The sequence below is a fragment of the Microcaecilia unicolor genome, chromosome 4 (assembly GCF_901765095.1).
Source record: "Microcaecilia unicolor chromosome 4, aMicUni1.1, whole genome shotgun sequence".
In the NCBI taxonomy this organism is placed as follows: domain Eukaryota; kingdom Metazoa; phylum Chordata; class Amphibia; order Gymnophiona; family Siphonopidae; genus Microcaecilia; species Microcaecilia unicolor.
In genome coordinates, this window is record NC_044034.1 from 341263236 (window position 1) to 341283842 (window position 20607).

The window sequence follows — 20607 nt, forward strand, 5'->3', positions numbered from 1 at the left end:
AGGGGTAATTTACTAAGATTATTCATATATGATGGGGCTTGACTAAGCAGGATTTGGTGAATGAAGACGCATAATTTGAAAGATATTTTCTCTCTTATTGGTAAACAATGTAGCTCATATAAAATAGGAGTGGTTTTGGCGAAACAAAGATGAGCAGCAGTATTTTGAGAGGTTTTCGGTTTCTCCTAAAGTTAGCTAAGAGGGTAGTAAGCACAGTTTCTGTACTGTAAGAGGGCCTAAAAACAGATTATGAACTATGCAAAATGGCATGAAGCTGGAGATACTCCATAAGCTGGCCCATGACAAGTCCTTTCATTACTTTAACAAGAAGATGAATTGAGGATACTGGTCTATAGCTGGAAACTAAAGTTAGGTTAGTTCAAAATAATATTGCCATTGTCAGAGGGAAAGAAACCTTGAGAGAACATCAAAATAAGATTCAAGAGCAAATGATGTAAGAAAAAATCAGGGGCTGACTTGAAGAAATAAGTAGGGCACGTATCAAGCAATGTGAGTTTGCGTATTTGCGTAACGCGTGATTGACCTGATCAGTAGTGACTGGATAAAACACAGACCAGATTCTATCTGCTTGAGAATGAGACAGTAAAAGATCATGTAAATAGAGGAAATAGTTTATAGATGAAGGGGTACTGTTAAGTTCTAGTCTGATTTTAGCTGTTTTCTGTTTAAATTAAGTAGCCAAGTGGTTGGTAGTAGGTGCTGGAGACAGAGAATACCGATGAGTTGTGGATGCATAGAGTCTCTTATAGGGCACAGCTCAGCTCTTGGGTCTCTGTATCCATCTGCTGGCTGACGGGCATAACACATGTATCCTAGACTGGTTTGGCGAAACGATAAGGAATGTAAGATTAGTACAAACTAGAGAGTTGCACAGGGACAGAAATCTAACCCGTCTCCACTGGAATATAACCCGTCCCTGCCCATCCCCATGGGAATCTAACCTGTCCCCAACCCTGGCCCCTGGCCCACCCAGCCCCTGCGGCACCGCAGTCGCCTTGACCCCCCCCCCTCCCCAAGAAAGCTAGATTCTATAAGCAGTAAAAATACTGGTAAAAGTGACATAAATCATTTTCTTCTGTGCTGTGTAAAATACAAACTTAAAAAGAGATACATATTTCCAAAAAAGAAAATACACACCGAACAGTGGGAAATGATAAAAGGTTGGACAAACCATCCCCTTCTATCCCATGTGCTCTATTTCCCCTTCTCCCTCCCCCTCCATGTACATCCCCCTACCAAAAACCTTTTTTTCCCCTCCTCCCTGCACCCACACTCCCTCCACCTTTTTTACAGCCCTGTCCCTCCAGCCCCGGGTGCCCTCCCCAAAACGTACTTCAATGCACCCTGGTGGTCTAGTGGCTTCTTCGGGGCAGGAAAGATTCCCCACTCTTTCCTGCCCGCTGCCGCTGATCTGCTCGCTGCCACCGTTTCTTTAAAATGGCTGCTGAGACTTCAAGTGGAGGCCTCGCAAGACTTCCACAGAAGTCTCGCCAGCCATTTTAAAGAAGCGGTGGCGAGAGGATCAGCAGCAGTGGGAAGGAAAGAGTGGGGATCTTTTCTGCCCTGAAGAGGCCACTAGACCACCAGGGTGTACTGAGGTACATTTGGGGAGGGCACCCTGAGGCTCAGGGGAGGGAAGGCAAAGCTTGGCTTGTCTCCGCGGGAACCCCGCAGGACCTGGATCCATCCCCACAGACCTGGAGGGGATCCCCACGGGATGCCCGCTATCCCCATTCCTGTGCAGCTCTCCAGTACAAACAGTCCATGAATTTTGAAAGTGATGGCCGTGCCAGCATTTAGGAGCCAACAGTGTGAAAGGTGCTGAACTATAGAACACAGCTGTTTAAAAAGAAAAAGAAAAACTACTGTTCTGGAAGCTTTATCTGTCTCCTTCCCCTGAACCCCCCCCCCCCCAAAAAAAAAAAAAAAAAAGTCAGCTCTGATGCAATCGAACTAAAATATCAGAGTATCTCATGCTACTGAGAGAGATTCTAATTTCTAATCTAGCTCTCCACTTGTAAATGCAAAGTTACCATATACCTGAGTTCCTGACAAATCCTCTATGCCTTCAAACTCCATTCTGATGGGATCATGGGGAGGTAATCCCATGGGATAAACTATCATTACAGCTCCTCTAAGCTGGTCCAGGGCATCTTTTACCATTCCCATAGTGATGCATACGTTTGCTTGGGCTTGTTTCTGAAATTGAAGGTGGAAATCAAAGTTAAATTCATGAAACTAAGCAGTTATGTAAAACAGATGAAACAAATATCATATTTCAACAGCAGCTCAGGTATCCACTTTACTATCTGGGATAAGGCATTCACTACAATTATAATTGCGATAAAATTTATAATCCACTATAAACCATTACTGGATCAGTGCAGATTACAACAGTTTTAAAAAGAACTAGCCCAACATTAGGAAAGTTACAACTTTAAAATGGAATCACCAATTTCTATCGAAAAGATCAAAGCCTTAACCCAAACACATGGAAAATAAATACATTTTTCAAAAAGTCAAGTAATAAGATGCTACTCTCAATTCAAGATTGCTATATAAATGTTGAAATAATAATAATAATAGATACTTAAAGGACAATTCTATAACCATGTGCTTATACTTAACGTCCATTACATCCATAAATGTACAGAATACCGACATTGATATGCTTAAGTGCACACATACATGTATAAATGTCAATATTCCACCTTCTGTAACGGTGCACCTTACATAGAATATAAATGGACGAGGCTCCCACTTACACATGTAATTAACAGAATACTTATGTCAGCTCTAGGGCTGGTTTAAGCGTGAATGCCAAAATGTTAGACGCACCAACAGTGGGTTACACTAGTATTCTATTATCAAAACCTGGGCACCCAGATCTCATTACAGAATAGGGTCCTGCTACGCAGCCTTGGGGTACCTAAATGGAGACACCCAGTTGCAGAATTGCCCCCTTAATTTTGTTTTCTCAGGGGGTGGCCTAGGAGTTTTCTCCTACTCCCTTCTGAGTTTCAGCTGAACTGGTGCCTGCCTCTATTGCAAGGCTTCCCATACCTTTTCTGGTAACCCCACAACCAGTCAGGTTTTCAGGATATCCACAATGAATATACATGAGATAAACTTGCATATATTAGAGCAGTGCTTCTCAACCCAGTCCTTGAGGCACACCTAGTTCCATGCAAACCTATCTCATGCATATTCATTGTGGATATCCTGAAAAACTGATGGGACTAGGTGTGCCTCAAGGACTGGGTTGAGAAGCATATGTGCATGTTCTGTGTGGATATTCTGAAAACTGATTGGCTGTGGCTGACTAGAACAAGTTTTTGGAAGTCCTGCACTACTGTGCCTATGACATTGCAAGCCTTTATTTGCAACTACATGGGATTTTGTACCATATTTTTTAAACTTTTCTTCTATCTAGCCCAGCCAAGCTTTGGCCAAAGACTCAGGCCATAGCTCCCTCTAAAGCTGGGAAGAAGTTGTTGCTATTGTGTCATGGCAAAATTTCTTTCCCACTATCCCTGTGCCCCTTTATCTTCCCCCCAGGGGTTGTGAACACAGCCTTTGCAGCATCCCTAGCTCCTGCTGGCTTCAAGAAGCCATTTTTGTTATTTTCTTTATAGTTTGACGTTAAAGTTATTAATAATATGCTATAGTTTACGTTGCAAGTATTTCAGCTTGTTAGTTGGCTCAAGAAGCGGAAGCTGGCCTCAGGAATTGAACACAGATCTCTAGCATGGCATTACACTGTACTGACTACACAAAGACTCCAGTATTTTTTCTTTATCACAAAAACATTTTATTGTATTGCAATGCCCGCTAACCTCACTAAGAGAAGCATTGATGATAGTAATGGTAATATTTAAACTGTTATAGATTTGATGGTGGTTCCTCCTGAGGAAGATTTGTGAAATGCGGTCCTGCATTGAGGAGCCGGCATAACATGAAACAGATATGGTGGACTGTTGAGTTAGTCACCGAGCACACAGCACCTGTATTGTGATGCATACTAATGACTGGAGGTGGCGTATTTGAACAGCCAACGGAGGTTTAACGGACATACAGAGTTTGTCCATGAAGAACAGTCATCCAGCGTTTATGTGGAAACATTTTCACTGCGTCCATGCGGAAGGCGTGGCGTTTGTAGGAAAAGGACCATTTTGCTGGCAGGACTGAGTTTTGATTATTTGAGTATGATATAATGTATAAGCATGGCAAAACATATGCACAATACGAAACAGTATAAGCATGCAGTTTAAAATGTAAAATCAACTGTTTTGTATTTAAATTAAAATACAGGTGTGCAAGGTGAGCGGAGGAGTGAATGTGTGAGGTTTTAAGAGTAGGCAGCAGTGCTAGTGAGGTTAGCGGGCATTGCAATACAATAAAATGTTTTTGTGATAAAGAAAAAATACTGGAGTCTTTGTGTAGTAAAAGTGACTCTGGAATTAAAAGAGTTATCCCCTGATTAGTAATTTTGGTATCACACTGTACTACCGAAGAACACTCAGGCTTAACTTTTTATTTCATGCTTCCTACTGCATGTCAATACAGCAGGTTGCTGAGGTGGAGGCAGTTATATTTTGTTTTGTCTTACTACGTAGAGATTTGAAGTCCTGCAACTGAACAATTTAAGACTACCTTCAACCTTTTTAAAGCACCATTTCATGATTATGTTAGTCTCTTCTGAAAGCAAGCAGATTAGGAACGGGCATGTCTTTTGTTGGTAGCTCTTCTATTCCTGGAGAAATTGTGTATCAATGTCCAATGCACGACTGATGCAGAATTTTACATTTTTCTTGCAAAACTTGGTGCCGAAACAAACACTGAACAGCAACGGCCTGAGAGCTTCAGCAGACTGAAAGGGCAGCTGCCAATGGACACTTGGGCACACATGAACCAGGACTGCAGCCACAGCAATAAGGTGAGAGTGTGGTGGGCATGGGTTGCAAGGAGGAGAATATGGTGGAGATGTGCTGAAAGACATGGAGTGAGTAGTGGAGATTAGCTGGAGGGCTTGAGAGATTGCGGCAGACAGAATGGCCTACAGCTTCACAGAGTACTACTAAAAATAAGCCTGCATGAATTCTGCAGTATTTGGCATCTAAGAGTAACACCTGTCATTTTACTATTACTCAGACAGTGATTCATTGTGTTATGTTGATACACTCATACCACCCCCCTCCTCAAGTCACTTCATTGGCTTCCGATCAGGTACCGCATTCAATTCAAGCTTCTGCTACTAACCTACAAATGTACTCGATCTGCAGCCCCTCATCTCCCCTTACGCTCCTACCCGGAACCTCCGCTCTCAAGACAAATCCCTCCTTTCAGTACCCTTCTCCACCACCGCCAACTCCAGGCTCCGCCCTTTCTGTCTCGCCTCACCCCACGCGTGGAACAAACTCCCCGAGGCCATACGCCAGGCCCCCTCCCTGCCCTTCAAATCTCTGCTTAAAACCCACCTCTTCAACGTCGCCTTCGGCACCTAACGTCTACACCTCTACTTAGGAAATCTAGTCTGCTTAACTTGACATTTCGTTCTTTAGATTGTAAGCTTCTTTGAGCAGGGACCGACCTTCTTTGTTTATTTTGTACAGCGCTGCGTAACTCTAGTAGTGCTCTAGAAATGTTAAGTAGTAGTAGTAGTAGTACTAAAAATAAGCCTGCATGAATTCTGCAGTATTTGGCATCTAAGAGTAACACCTGTCATTTTACTTTTACTCAGATAGTGATTCATTGCGTTATGTTGACAAATAAAATTTGCAGAATTTAAAACTATTGTGTGCAGAATTGGTTAGTCCCCCTCAGGAATACTCTGAAGATGGACACTGTCCTTCTCCTGCTGCATTATTACTATGAAAAACTATGATGAGTAGGTTTATTTGATTTTCCCTTTCCTACCCCTCAGTCCCAGTCTCTGCTGTAACCAGACAGCAGGCCTGGGTGGTTTAAAAGTCTCTTGTCAGCCCTAAGGGGAGAGCACCCTTAGCACTGCTTACTACCTCTCATTTCTTCCCCTAATCCAAATGCACCAGCTCCCACACTGCAGCACTACGGTCTGAGCCAAAATGGGGTGATGTTTGGTTATCATCAATAACTGCACTTAAAAAAACCCTTCACTTCTTCAAAGAACACTATATCTTTCTTCACCCACCAGCTGCCCTGTACACATGTAAAATATATAGAACAGACAATTCGTGGAAGACATCAAAATTAAAGTGGCCATAAACAATTTCACCCAATACTCAAGGAAAACTAAAAAAAAGGGGGGGAATGGAACTCTAAAGCACCTGCCATCGTCAGAAGATCTTTCATGAACACCAATGCATTAAGTAGAAGAAAAGAATCGTACCTTAGATATTAATGCTTTAGCCTCTTCTGTAGTCTTTTTCAAAACTTCTTTCATTTTCTCATTCGGAGCTTTAAAAACAATATAATGAGATTTGATGAATGTTGGTTGTTTTTTTATTGACACCATACAATGTAATAACAAACACAGAATCATAAAACTGCAAAACATAATAATCAGTAAAACACAGCAGTGTACTTTTGTTCTATATGTCCTAAGCCTTAGCAAGACTAAAACAGAAGTGACTGCACGTGAACCTTCTCTGCAATCACCTACATATACACGACAAAATCAAATGTATCTCTCCCCCCATCCATCCTGAATCCCTTCCCCACCTCCCTATTAAATGATGCATAATACACGCTATATTATAGCAACGCAAATCTAGCAGAGCTAGGCCTCTTCTCAGCGGTAATGCCAGCTGAAACAGGGAAGCCTGCGGATGTTAACTCGCATAGCATAATGTCATGTCTTTTTACATCGTGAGTAGTTACATAGAGAGAGAACGTCTGCAACAGATATAACCAACAGGGAAAAAAATAATTTTGTAAAGGGCAACTCTACCCTTCAAGTTAAACAGTAAGGATGTCCATAATGGGAGGGGGGAGGTCAGTTTGAATATGAATGGAGTAGACCGCCACCAAGCAGACATGTATGGCAAAGGAGCTATCAGTGTTTAACACAGCTTCCCAACAGGGAGATATAAGATGTGAAGGGGACGCCTGGGGGGGGGCGCCATAAAGCAGTCGCAGGAAGGGGAGGGGGGGCTAGGGGGATCGGAGGGGGGGATAAAAAGAAAATTAAGAGAACAGACATGAACGGATATGCATGGATAGAAGCATATGGAGTGGGTGAATTATTGAGCCAGTAGTGTAGATACAGGTTTGGGGTGTTATCGATTGTTAAATGAATAGCCAGTGTTTAAGAGGTCATGTTAAAAGGTTAATATTTAATATTTTGTGTTAAACATGTTTCGTATTGCTATGGTAATGTAACAGGAACTTTAGATGATATATGCTCCATATTGGCAGTGTGCTAATGAGCAGAAAAGTGGTTGTATGATGGATGTCTGTTACTCTAATCAATAAAAACATTAAAAAAAAAAAAAAAAAGGATGTCCATAATTCCAATACCTCTCTTGTTCTGGAAAGTAAATGGTTAACATTGTAGCATATAACAATTTGACATCTTTAGTTAAAAACATACCTATGCATCGTAAGTTATCATCTATTCATTTCAGGGGAAACTGTCCATGCCAATCAAATAACGAATACCCTCTGACTTAGCAGTATATACATGACCAATAAGCCTGCAAAATTGCTGGCCTACTTGTAAAACAGAGATTCACTAGGCTGGGATATCTTAGACTAAATCAACAGCAAACACCATCACTTTGACTTGAGTTGTACCCACCTTAATCACAGACCACAAGAGAGGTTCCACATATAGAAGCTATAAGAGAGGGGACAAGGGGTATTCCAGAAAGTGCACCGTTCAGCATTACTGATGCCAGAGGGGAAGTATATAAAACTTTTACCATGGTTAAAATGCCTCTTAGAAAATTATCCCACATGTACAAGTACATTGATTACAAAACTGTATACACATGTAAGTGATTTAAGGTATATTCTGGAGTAAAGAAAGGTGGAGCATGCATGGAGTCAGGATTTATACACCCTCACGCATGTGCTACATGCAAACATTTATATCTGCTTCTGAGGTGATCCCTTGTATTAAGCCCTGGCCAAAACAAGCAGTTTTATAAAGTTATGCTTGTTTTGGAGGGTGAGCAAAAGCAGAAAGGGAAATTAATTAGAATGTATGTGTATTTGCACTGTAAAATGGGAAATACACATAATTTTTCAGCCATGCCTACTTTGAGCCTCCACTTACTAAAACTGCTGTTTCCACATGCAACCAGCCAACCTACGCATGTAAATGCCACTATTTAATGTGTAGATGTTCCTAAATCATCTGAATAAATTCTGCTTCTGTGATGAATAAATAGCAACATTTCAAAAGTTACCCTGTCCATTTCTTCGTCCAATATCATCCTTTTTAAAGACATAGCCTCCACTTGGTACACACTTTTCTGCCCATTCATCCTTTAACTTCAGGTCTTCAATTTGTTCATCTGTCAGTCCTTGCATGTTAACAGGTAAGGTAATACCATGATCTGCCAGTTCTGTCATTTCTATAAACAAGGCAACATTATTGAAGTATTAGCAGTTTGAAATAAATCCTAAGATTAATGGGAAAAGACATAAAACAAACATGACACACATATGATGCTCAGGGACAGAGACTGGATTTATTTATTGGGATTTATTAACCGCTTTTATAAAGAAATTCATGAGAAATTATAAGATTGGCTTCTTATAAATTAAAATTCCCTCTTCTTTACCTCCGGCAGCGAAAAGGAGCAACCAACAGCTGATACACTGCTCCAGTGGGCCTCACAGCCTTCCCTCTGGCTTGTTTCCACCTCTGCAGAAACAGGAAGTTGCATCACTAGGAAGGCTGTGCAGCCGATGTGAGCTGTGTCGCTGGCAGCTCATGCTCGTTGTCAGCGAGAAACAACCATTTTAAAAGCTACGCAGGGGGAATTGAAATATCCGATTATTTTGAAAAAGGAATCAATTCAAACTGCAAATTGGAAAGCACTACACACCTTTGAGACCTCTAAGGTCCTCTCAAGGAGCATCACTATCTGTACCCTCATCAAAAGAAATCGTATGATGCGATACCCGCCAGTAAGCCTTCTCAGGAGTAGCCCCCCCCACTCTAGACTCTACTCGCAGAGGGGCAACGTCTAACTTGAGACTACCTGTACTTCAGGAAGCAAGTGAAAGCCTGCCTCTTCTCCCAAGCCTTTAATACATAGGGAGACGGACTATACACCACTCTGCACCTGGACTAGCTTGCTACACACTGCAACTCAGACCAGTTCCTTACATCTTGTTTAACTGTACAAAGTAGAGGCAAATAGATCATCTTACCTCAATGTGATATTTCAGCAGCTTTTGACTCAGTGGATTAGCTTGTTGACGACTAGACTGAGTGGGTTAGGTTTCTCTGGTTCAGTATTGAACTGGTTTAGAGACTTTCTGATGAACAGATCCTATACTGCTTGGAAGAGGGGCAAACTGTCGAAGAGTTGGTATCTACATGTGGGATGCCTCAGGGCTCCTCACTGTCCCCTACGTTGTTTAATCTTTTCATGAGCTCCCTTTCACTTATTGTTACGGGTGAGGGTGAATGTTTAGTTTTCTATGCTGACGATATCTTAATGCTTGTCCCTGTAAGTTCTACTTTGAATGAAATGTCTGTATAAAATTTTTGTGCCATGAACAAAATTCAGAAATGGGCAGTTGAACACATGCTTCAATTGAATCAGGCTAAGACAAAAGTGTTAATGTTTTTTTTTTTAATTTTGTGAATGACATTCCCCTTAATTTAGTACTGCCAAATGGAATTACCTTAAATGTGGAAAAACAATCTAGGGTTCTGGGAGGCATCTTAGATTATTCACTGACTTTTGAAGCTCAGATTAGCCAAGTCTGGAAAAAAAATCTTTTTTTCGTATGCGTCAACTGAGGTTGGTCAGGTCATATTTTACTGTGTTGGTCCAAATGTTGGTTGTATCTAATCTGGATTATTGTAATTCTTTATATGTTGGACTAAGTAGTAAATTGTCAGCTAAGCTACAACTCTTACAGAAAACAGCAGTACGGTTGAATTTTTGGATTAAGGAAGTATGATAGTGTTTCTGGTTATCATAAAGAATTGCATTGGTTTTGTAAACATGCGCAAATTACTTTTAAAACTGTTTAGTTTTTCAGGAGTTATATGGGAACACTTAATGAATTGCTAATTCAACTTTTCTCTCGCTGCTTTTATAATTCCATTAGAGTTCATGTAAGTGTATTACTGAAGTATCCAGTTTTTAAGAACATTAGGTTTAAACGTCAGCTTGGTTTTATTTATTTATTTAGATTTTGCTCACACTTTTTTCAGTAGTAGCTCAAGGTGAGTTACATTCAGGTATTCTGGATATTTCTCTGTCCCAGGAGGGCTCACAATCTAAGTTTGTACCTGAGGCAATGGAGGGTTAAGTGACTTGCCCAAGGTCACAAGGAGCAGCAGTGAGTTTTGAACCGGCCACCTCTGGATTGCAAGACCGGTGCTCTAACCACTAGGACACTCCTCCACTCTGGTTCTGTTTTATACTCTACCAGGTCTAGTTAGTTCTGACTACAGGCGGTTGTGTAAAAAATTGAAGACCTTTTTATTTGATAAAATTTATAATTAACATTACTTGTTATTCCCTGCTTCTGTGTGGGCTCTTGAAATATAAACCACCTGGAACCTCTTGCTAGAACAAGTATGGTATATAAACTGCGAACTAGATTAGGTTAGAAGAACTTGCTTGAGTTTAGTCACCCAATTATCCCAACCGACTCTGTACTACCCATCTTGTTCCCATCTCTATATCGGCAATTGGTCTCTTGGCTACATGGTAAGCTGTATTGTAGAAAAGCATTAGCATCATATCTATGTTATCTGAATGTTCTAATGTGTGCTTATTAAATATTTAGTTAGTATTATGCTGCTATTGCAAAATATTTAAGTTATTTGAATTTCAGTGCTGTTAAATGAGTATATTTTTGCTACTGTTTCATGGTAGTCCTTAATTTGCTGTTCTCAAGTTATTAAACAAGTTATAAATACAAGTTATTGTATTTATGTTTATATTTGGTCATTTTTACTATTGTTATGCTGTTAATAAAATTGTACATTTTATGTTGAACTGTACCTGCTGTACACTGCCTTGGGTGAATCTTCATAAAGGTAGTTAATAAATCCCAATAAATAAATAAAATATTTGTGATTGGCTTGGAAAAGAGAAAATCTCTTATTTATTCAAGGTTATAATGTTTTAACCCAGTCAAAAAAGTACATCCAGGACTGACCTGTATGCTTTGACAAAGTCTCGGCTCTATCTGAACCGGAACAAAGTACAGGAAAGAATAGGGAGTATGTGCTTTTAAGTCAACTCACCCGAACATATTCTCTGCACCTTTAGCCTCCCATTATAAATGTCTGTGATCTTTTCAGTCAGTTCTTCAACTAACACATCCCCTGTTGTATCAAACAGAAACTGGCTCTCATCTCCACGTTTTACATGAAGCTGGACCATGATGCAGGCCTACAACAACAGAAACACTTCACAATAGTCACTTGAAACTCACAGCTAACTAAAGTCAGCTGGTAAATAAAATTAGGCAGTGGTATATACAAAATCCCACTATTGCCAAAGGTTTTCATAGAGATACCAAGTTATTCAATTTCAGGCTAGAGATTTTTGGCTGTTCCTGGTTTTGAACTTACATCCCAAAGCAATGTGGGATTAGTAGCAAGGTTGCCAGCTGGGAAAAATTTTCCCAGCCCAAAACCAGCCGTAAACCCACCCAAAAACCGCCCGCAGCCAACCCCCGTCTCCCGTATCACCGAACCCCGCCCGTCACCTAACCCCGCCTCCCGCATCACTAACCCCGCCTCCCACATCACTAGCCCCACCCCCGACGTCACCCCGCCCCTGAAAGGCTTCTATTGGACCAAATTGGACCAATAGAAGCCCCGGCAGCGGGAAAACCGGCCAATCGGCGGCTGCGAAACCCCACCCAATCCTGCACCGCGGCCGCTCGAAAACCCGCCCAAATCCCCGCAACCCACGCGATTAGAAAATTCCCCGCAGCCGTTTCCAAAAACCCGCCCAATTCGGCGGCTTAACCGCAACCCTGGCAAGTTTGATTAGTAGTGCTTGATCCTGCCCATTGAAATCAGTGCTTCAAGTCCCATAATGCACTAGGATGGGGTAGCCTGAAACCCAGGACCGTCCCAAAATCTCCAGCCTGGAGCTGGATAACTTGGCATCTCTGCATTTCACAGCAAATTGTGGCAGCATTCAAACTCACATAGAACATACGTGAAGGACAGTGGTAAGGGCAAAGGAAGGTGATGACTTCCTTATCTACTGACAATTATTCCATTGCTCTTAAGCACTGGTTTTGAACCCAGTCCTCAGGACATACCCAGCCAGTCAGGTTTTCAGGATAGCCACAATAGAAACTGTACATACTTATCTATTCCATACATATTCATTGTGAATATTCTGAAAACCTGACTGGACTTGTGTGTTCCAAGGACTTGGGTAAGAACCCCTGCAAATCAAAGCAATACGCCTTGCTTCCACTCACAGAGATAGCTACAGTGCTGAGGAAATTTATGAACCTCTAGTATGGTATGTATTTTAGCACAACTTTTACTCAAAACATGATTAGAGCCTAATCTAAAACTTGAAAAAAAAAATAGAACCCCACTGAATAAATGATTCAAATATATTTTGATTATTTACTCAACAAAACACTAAACAATAAACACAGGGTTACCATGAAACGGTCACGTGATGCACTAGAGGGCTCAGGACGTGTTTTCTGTGCTCTCTGAGGCTCCTCCGTTAATCTTCACCAACTACCTGATTAAAACTCAGAATTTCGGTCTTAAATTGAAAGCGGACCAACAAGAACTCCTAATGGATAAATTTGTGGAACCGCAAACCAAAAGCCTACCCGCTAGAGGCGCGAAGAGGGAAAAAGAAAAAACCAAAGCGCTGAACGGCGATGACGAACACGCCAAGAGCGATAATGCTACTTTTACCCCGAAGCAATTAAAACAACTTACGGAGGCGGTGGGGTTAGCACTGGCTCCAAAGTTTGAACAATTGGCGTCCCAGATCGCTACGCTGACGGCCTCGCAGGCGGACACCACGGGCCGCACAGGAGAACTCGAGCGCCGGGTCTCGGAGTTGGAGGACACGTGCATATCTAATGCGGCGCAGGTGAAAAAACAAAATGGCACGATCGAACAACTACTAGTGAAAATTGATGATCTAGAGAATAGATCGCGCCGAGCAAACCTACGAATCGTAGGGCTCCCAGAATCAATTGGAGACAGATTCCTAGCCACGGAGTTAGAGCAGTGGCTGAAGAGAGAGTTTGCGCTCTCAGACAGCATGGGCCCACTATGCCTCGAACGGGCTCATCGTGTGGGGCGCCTTCAAGATGGCCGCCAGGCCCCACGAGTAGTCCTTGTTAAAATCCATAACTACATACATAAGGAGGAAATCCTGCGTGGATATCGGCAGAGGAGGGACTCAACTAAATATGATGGAAAGCTGATCCGCATATTCCAGGATTACTCCATGGCATTGCAGGAACGAAGGAAGCTATTTAACCCTATATGCCAGAAGTTACATGGGCAGAAAATCAAATTTATGCTTCTTTACCCCGCAGTGTTGAAAATCAAACAAGGTAATGGGTGGAAAGCATTTAATAATGCGGATGAAGCGCACACCTTTGTCCAAAACCTAGACACTGCATCAGATAATGGTTTGGAGGCCGCGACTGAGACCTGAAAGCCATCTCATGAATGCAATTGGAGTAAAGCGAAGGTACTGGTAGAGGGTGAGAGCTGAGACTTTATAAAGACTGAGACATTGTGATTGTTGGTGTGGAGGGACGGGGGGGCCTCTAGCATGGAAGTGACCCTTATTCAACTGCTAGACAGGAGAATATGATTCTTGGATGGATAAAAGAGAAGGGGGAGAAGGGAAGAAAGAGGGAGGGGGGTGGGGAACATGGGAGGGAGGGAGGGGCGGGATTCTTGTCAGGAAGTACACAAAGGATAATAAAAGGGCAGGCTGTAGTCAACATTTCTAACTATTGGAGTACAATATTCCCCGGGGGGAGGGGCTGGGCCTCCTGGGGTTCCCTTACGGTGAAACGCCAACAAAATTCACAGACTAACTTAACCCCATAGGGTCCCAGTGAGGCTGATGTCTTGGAATGTATCTGGGATTTCTTCCCCGATTAAACGGACCAAGATATTAGCCCAGTTGAAGCGTCACAAGGTCTCAATTGCATGTCTCCAGGAGACGAAGTTGAGTGACAAAGAACATGAGAAGCTAAAACAGCAATGGGTGGGAGAGTGCTTTTACTCATCATCGGGAGCAAAAAGAAGTGGTGTAGCGATCTTGATTAGAAGGGGAGTCCTGTGCCAGCCCAAACTGATATATAAAGATCGGGAGGGTAGAGTGGTCCTGATCCGCTTGACAATGTTCGGACAACAGTTGTATTTGTGTGCGGTGTATGGACCAAATGTATATTCACCCCTGTTTTTTCAATCTCTGGTTTCCCTGGGCCTGCGATACTCTGATGCACCCTGGGTGTGGGCAGGAGATTTCAATCAGGTATTGGACCCAGAGGTGGATAGATCCAGGGGAACCCTGCGAAGTGAGAGAAGGGGAGAGAGGGGGCTTTCGGCTCTGTGCCAGTCCCTAAATTTAGTAGATCCATGGAGACTGTTTCATCCCTCCACAATAGATTTTACTCACCAGTCTAGGGTTCACCATTCGTGGTCTAGGCTGGATTACATTCTGGTGCAACGCTCCTTGTTCTCTCAAATTACTCAGGCTGAGATAGGCCCTATGGAAATCACTGACCACTCCCTGATATGGACAGAATTGCAGTTTAATGCTCCCGGGGAACAATCATACTATTGGAGATATCCCGCTTATTTACATAAAGATAAAACATTCAATGAATATGTAAAGGCTCAGTGGGAACAATACATTCTAAACAATCAAGACTCCTGTGACTCCCCAATAATTCTATGGGAAGCCTCGAAAGCAGTTTTGCGGGGGGCCATCATTGCCTATATGAGTGCTAGAGCAAAAAGATTAGCTGCGGGAATAATTAGACTAGAACGCACCCTACGTTCAGTAAAGGCACAATACTTACAGAACCCCTCTTCGGAAGCGAGTGATCTACTGTCCTCCACTAGAGTTGCTCTGAATTCCTTAATCCATGAGCAAACTCAAAGGAGACTAACAGTAAGGGGATTTAATTACCGTAGATATGGGAATAGACCCGGAAAACTGTTAGCACAAATGGCGAGGGCACGTAGTCAGAGAAAATTGGTAGCATCAATATTGACCCCCCAGGGAGACAAGATCTATTCTACAGAAGGGATTGCTCAGGTGTTCCATGACTATTTTTCTAGATTATACTCAGGCGAGGGAGACTTTACAGATATGGCAGTGGAGGACTACCTAGTAGATGCAGGGTTACCCCGCCTTTCCCCTTTGGCCCAGAGAGTCCTCATGGAACCGTTGCGGGCACAGGAGGTCCAGAAGGTGCTGAAGTCTCTCCCCCTGGGCTCTGCCCCGGGCCCAGATGGGTTTTCAGCTGAATACTATAAAACTTTGCCCCCTCAGTTTATAAGCACTTTCATTGACTACTTGGAAGAAGTGATAGAACGAGGAGAGCTACCCTTGGGGAGCAACGAAGCTTTAATTACTTTAATTCCAAAACCGGGCAAACCGAGTGATAGAGTGGAATCATACAGACCCATCTCCCTTATTAATGTGGACCTTAAAATCTTGGCCCGGATCTTAGCTGATCGGTTAGCCCCCTGTATGAATGCACTGATTGGGGAACATCAAGTGGGATTTATGAGGGATAGAAACTCAGTGCTCAATGTACGTAAAGTACTTTTGACAATTGCGCATTGCCATACCGCAGACATTGACCTGTTGCTAGTCAGCTTGGATGCCGAGAAGGCGTTCGACAGAGTGCGGTGGGACTATTTATTCCAGGTACTAGCATACGTGGGAATAGGAGGCTGGTTTCTAGAAGCAATTAAAGTACTGTATAGAGAGCCTGTAGCCAGACTTCTAATTAACGAAACAAGGTCCCCTCCACTGCAGATCAAAGCTGGTACCAGACAGGGATGCCCCCTCTCTCCCCTATTATTTTTACTATATGTAGAGCCATTGCTACGTACTTTAGAGAAAGACCCAGATATATGTGGGGTGCCTCTACCGGGTCAACGGGTAAAGGTCTTATCCTTTGCGGACGATATTCTGTTAACTTTGACCCATCCCCAGCGGTCTCTCCCCAGAGTCCTGGCTGCCATTGACGAGTTTGGATTATATTCAGGTCTTAGTTTGAATTTGCAGAAATCCACAGCACTCCCATCCAAAGCAGAGATTCAGTTGAATTGGGAGGGCCCTTTCCCCTTACAGTGGGCACAGGAAGAGGTGACTTACTTGGGGGTAAGGATCCCCATGGACTTGCACTCACTATACTCACGAAATATGGTACACCTGAAGAGGCGGGTGGCCCGGTCCCTCCAGGGCTGGCAGGACCTCCCAGTTTCATTGATGGGTAGAGTAGCACTCTATAACATGGTCCTTTTCCCTGTGTGGCTATATGCTTTCCAAACCCTACCTATGTTTTTGTCCGTTAGGGATGAAAAATGGTTGAAGGCAAAGTTAAACTTATTTTTGTGGCAAGGGAAACGGGCGCGCATGACCATAAACAGAGCCATCCTTCCAAGAATTAAAGGGGGTCTGGGATTGTTGGATCTTCGCTTGTTCTCTGTGGCAAGTAACATGCGCCACATATCGGACTGGTTTAGGTCCACTAACCACTTCTCCCTCGCAGCGACAGAGACTAGCTGGTTGGGTTCTCTACACTTTTCAAATTGGCTACACCAGGGTCAGAGACCACCCTCGAGTTTGGGAATGGCGGGCCCTGTGCTCTGTCCACTACGCCAGGCTTGGAGATGGTTATGTAAGTTCTTTAGTCTTAACAAATCGATCTCTCCTTTACTATCATTACGGGGTAATCCGGAATTCCCAGTGGGAGACACCTCTAGAACATTCCGTGAATGGGAGGCCAAGGGAATCTCCTTTCTGCATCAGGTGATAACAGATAAGGGCGAGATAAAAAGGCTTCCTGAAATCACCAGAGAGTTTCATTTACACAGAACTGATACATTTGCATTTTTACAACTTCAACACTACGTGCACTCTCTGCCCAAGAAAGACTTATCCATGGAAGTGTATGAATGTTTTAATTCAATGTTTGGTCTTGATGCACGACTACGGATCCCCTTAAAGTACTTTCATGCACATTTGAGAGACCATCTGCACTCTTCAGATTTCGACCGGGTGGCACAGCAATGGACAGTGGAATTGTCTACACAAATAACCCCGGAGACCATTAAGACTATCTTGGCTGGAACCTATAAATTGACTGAAAATGTTAGCTGGTGGGAAATTCAGTACAAGTTTGTTTTTCGCCTACACATCTCTCCCAGGAGGGCATTCCGGGCCACATTGTGTGAATCAGACCGCTGTCGCAGATGTGGGAAGGAAAATGCCCATTTGAGTCACATGTTCTGGTCTTGCCCCGCCATTCAACAATTCTGGATAGCCTTGGCGTCACACATCTCGACTATGTGGCAGGTGAGATGGCGACATACTCCTCCTCAATTATTTGGAGTCTATACTATACACGGACAATCTAAGCCAGGCTTACGTGCCTTCTTACATAGATCTGTATTGATGGGGAAAAAAACAATCTTACAACAATGGATGACATCGGACACCCCCACCATAGCCCAATGGCGTTCATTCATGATCTATATGTGCTCATTTGAACGCAGCGGGATTGCAGACTTGGCAGGGACTAAGGGAAACCTATTTTGTACAGCCTGGGCACCCTTTTGGGACACATTGACTTCAGTAGCCCGCAGCAGAATCTTAAATTCCTGACGAGGGAGAGGGGGGAGGGTGGGGTAGAAATGGGAGGGGGGGGAGGGGAGAAAATGTTGAAAATGTTGAAATCTTGGAACTTGTATAAGATAAGACGGGTCAATTTTGTACTTGTTATATTTCTTTTTCCATGATCTGTGCCCGGCTTTTGTACTTTATGTTAATAAAGATGAGTTTAAAAAAAAAAAACACAGGGTTACCATATGGCTCCAGAAAAAGGAGGACAGATTGAGCCAGTCTGGGTTTTACTTCCAAGCATTGAACTAGCACAAAGTTAGGCCTCAATTACACACAGAGGCACCAAAAAGTGGTGGTTATGCATATTATTGCTAAACTCTATTCTATAACAGACTCCTGTATTTGCTATAGCATGCAACTGCAAGGTAGGTGTACCCATGGGCGGAACATGCACAAATAATAGAATACTATCAGTTCCAAGTGTTGTAAGATGGTTGGTGCATCTACAAGTGCCATGCATACGACATAAGTTGGCACGCCTTTCAGTATGCCAAATTGGCTTTATGCTAATATTCTGTAACGGCTTAGGCATGCCTGAAGCCATTATCGAACTGGCACCAAGAACGTCCCATTGTGGCACCTAATTCATGGCATCAAGTTATCGAACTGCCCTGCTGATGCCTCAGTGGCTCTTCGGTCTCCTAGAAAGGTGGAGACAGGTTTGTGTGACTACTGTAGTCAGGGGCGGACTGACCATATGGGCAACCAGGAACTGCCCAAGGGCCCAGAGGTTCTCTCCCCACCCTGCAAACTACACTCCCCCTGAGCCCTCCCCATCCCACCTTGAGGGGTTCTGGTGGTCTAGCGTCCACTTCAGGGGCAAGAAAGAACCTCACTCTTTCCTGCTTACTACCACTACTCTGCCCAGCGCCACTGCATTTTCAAAACGGCTGTTGAGACTGCCGAGACCCGCAGAACTACTGCGGGAGGAAATATTTTTTCACTCAACAAATAGTTAAGCTCTGAAACTCTTTGCCGGAGGATGCAGCAACAGTAGTTAGTGTATCCGGGTTTAAAAAAGGTTTGAACAAGTTCCTGGAGGAAAAGTCCATAGTCTGCTAGTGCGACAGACATGGTGAAGCAACTGCTTGCCCTGAGATTGGTAGCATAGAGTGTTACCACGATTTGGGTGTCTGCCAGGTACTTGTGACCTGGCTTGGCCACTGTTGGAAACAGGATACTGGGCTCGATGGACCACTGGTCTGACCCAGTATAAATACATAAGTAATGCCACACTGGGAAAAGCTCACTGCAGTTGTAGCTCAGCCAAGTGAAAAAACTGCCTGAGGCTCAAGGCAATTGTGATTAAATGTGGTGCCAGTAACCCAGGCACCTGCTGCTCTCTTCAGACAAATAAAGTCTGGTCAGCGGCCACTTTCTTCCTCTCTGTGATCCTGTTGCAGCCTTAGCTCAGCTGTGCTTGGACACTGACTGTTGCTCCTGCTCCACACTTGTTTGGGAAGTTCCTAAAAATATCGGTCCTGCTAAGAAATCACTTTTCATTGCTTTTATAATGCTCCTTTCACTACTTGTTTGTAGCAATTTGTTATGAGAGAGGGAAAACAAAAAGGGAGACTAAATCATGGGTGCCGTTTCCCGCCATTAGAAATAGCGGCAGGTAAGTTAAATAATTAGTTTTGGGTTTATTAAATACAGTTATATATTACAATTATATATTTTTGTTATTTAAACTATAAATATCGTGAAATTATGGTTTTTTTTTCTCGAAGTGACACACCACCTGAGTTATGCTTGTTTTTTTGGCGAATTTTGACACACCAAGCTGAAAAGGTTGCCCATCACTGTCCTAGGAGGTGAATCTTCAGCCTTAACCCCCCCCCCCCCCCATTTCTCCCCTTCCGTTTAACTTTCAGGCACCTAATCTGCCCTCCCTTAAGACATGTTTTTAAATAGCACGTTTTGGTATGTTGCCACATTGTTTTATGTAGTGGCAGAGTTTTTCCTTCTTTAAATTACTTTGTACTCATATTTAAGGTATCGTGACTTTTTTTTTCGGGGGGGGGGGGGGACGAACTTTGTTACAGCGAGGGACCAATTGCTGAAGTACAGGTGGGAGCAGACAGATGCTATGGGGGACGGAGTAACTAGGCAGGAACACAGTAAGGAGAATGCGGGGAAGAGGACAAGAGAACAGATACTGGAGATATAAGGTTGAGAGCAGAACAAATGGCAGCAAAAGGATCAGTTTATTGGCCCAGGTACAACATAAGTACCTGTATATTTGTAAACCGCTTTAAATGTAGTTGCAAAATACCACAGAAAGGCGGTATATCAAGTCCCATTTCCCCCTTTATTCTTACACTTGTTCTCTTGCTTCCAATCCCCTCTTCTAGGCGGTTGGTTAGTCCTCGCGTTGCCAAGGGAAAGCAATCTCCTCCAGAGTGAGGCCTGGAACGCACTCGGAGACGCTATTGGAGGACCAGAATGAGGGTTGGACTGCAAAGAGGGATACTATTGGAGCAAGGAGTTTGGTTTCCTACTTCCCTCGGACTCACAGAAT

General features: G+C 43.2%; 1 protein-coding gene across 5 annotated transcripts in view; it reads right to left on the reverse strand.

Annotated features, from left to right (window-relative positions):
* Positions 1-20607, reverse strand: part of LOC115469464 (cilia- and flagella-associated protein 298-like) — a 46413-nt gene extending 25806 nt beyond the window's left edge. The window contains exons 1-5 of one of the 5 annotated variants that reach the window (XR_003942012.1): positions 20408-20602; positions 11447-11594; positions 8412-8579; positions 6389-6456; positions 2062-2220 (exon numbers count right to left, since the gene is read on the reverse strand). Coding sequence is in view for 4 of the 5 variants with exons in the window: in XM_030202144.1 (XP_030058004.1) it covers positions 2062-2220; positions 6389-6456; positions 8412-8579; positions 11447-11585 (534 nt within the window). In the remaining variant the exon portion in view is untranslated. Of the gene's footprint in view, positions 1-2061; positions 2221-6388; positions 6457-8411; positions 8580-11446; positions 11595-20407 lie in introns of those variants that run through there. The other 4 variants (XM_030202144.1, XM_030202143.1, XM_030202145.1 and 1 more) reach the window with 4 other exon arrangements.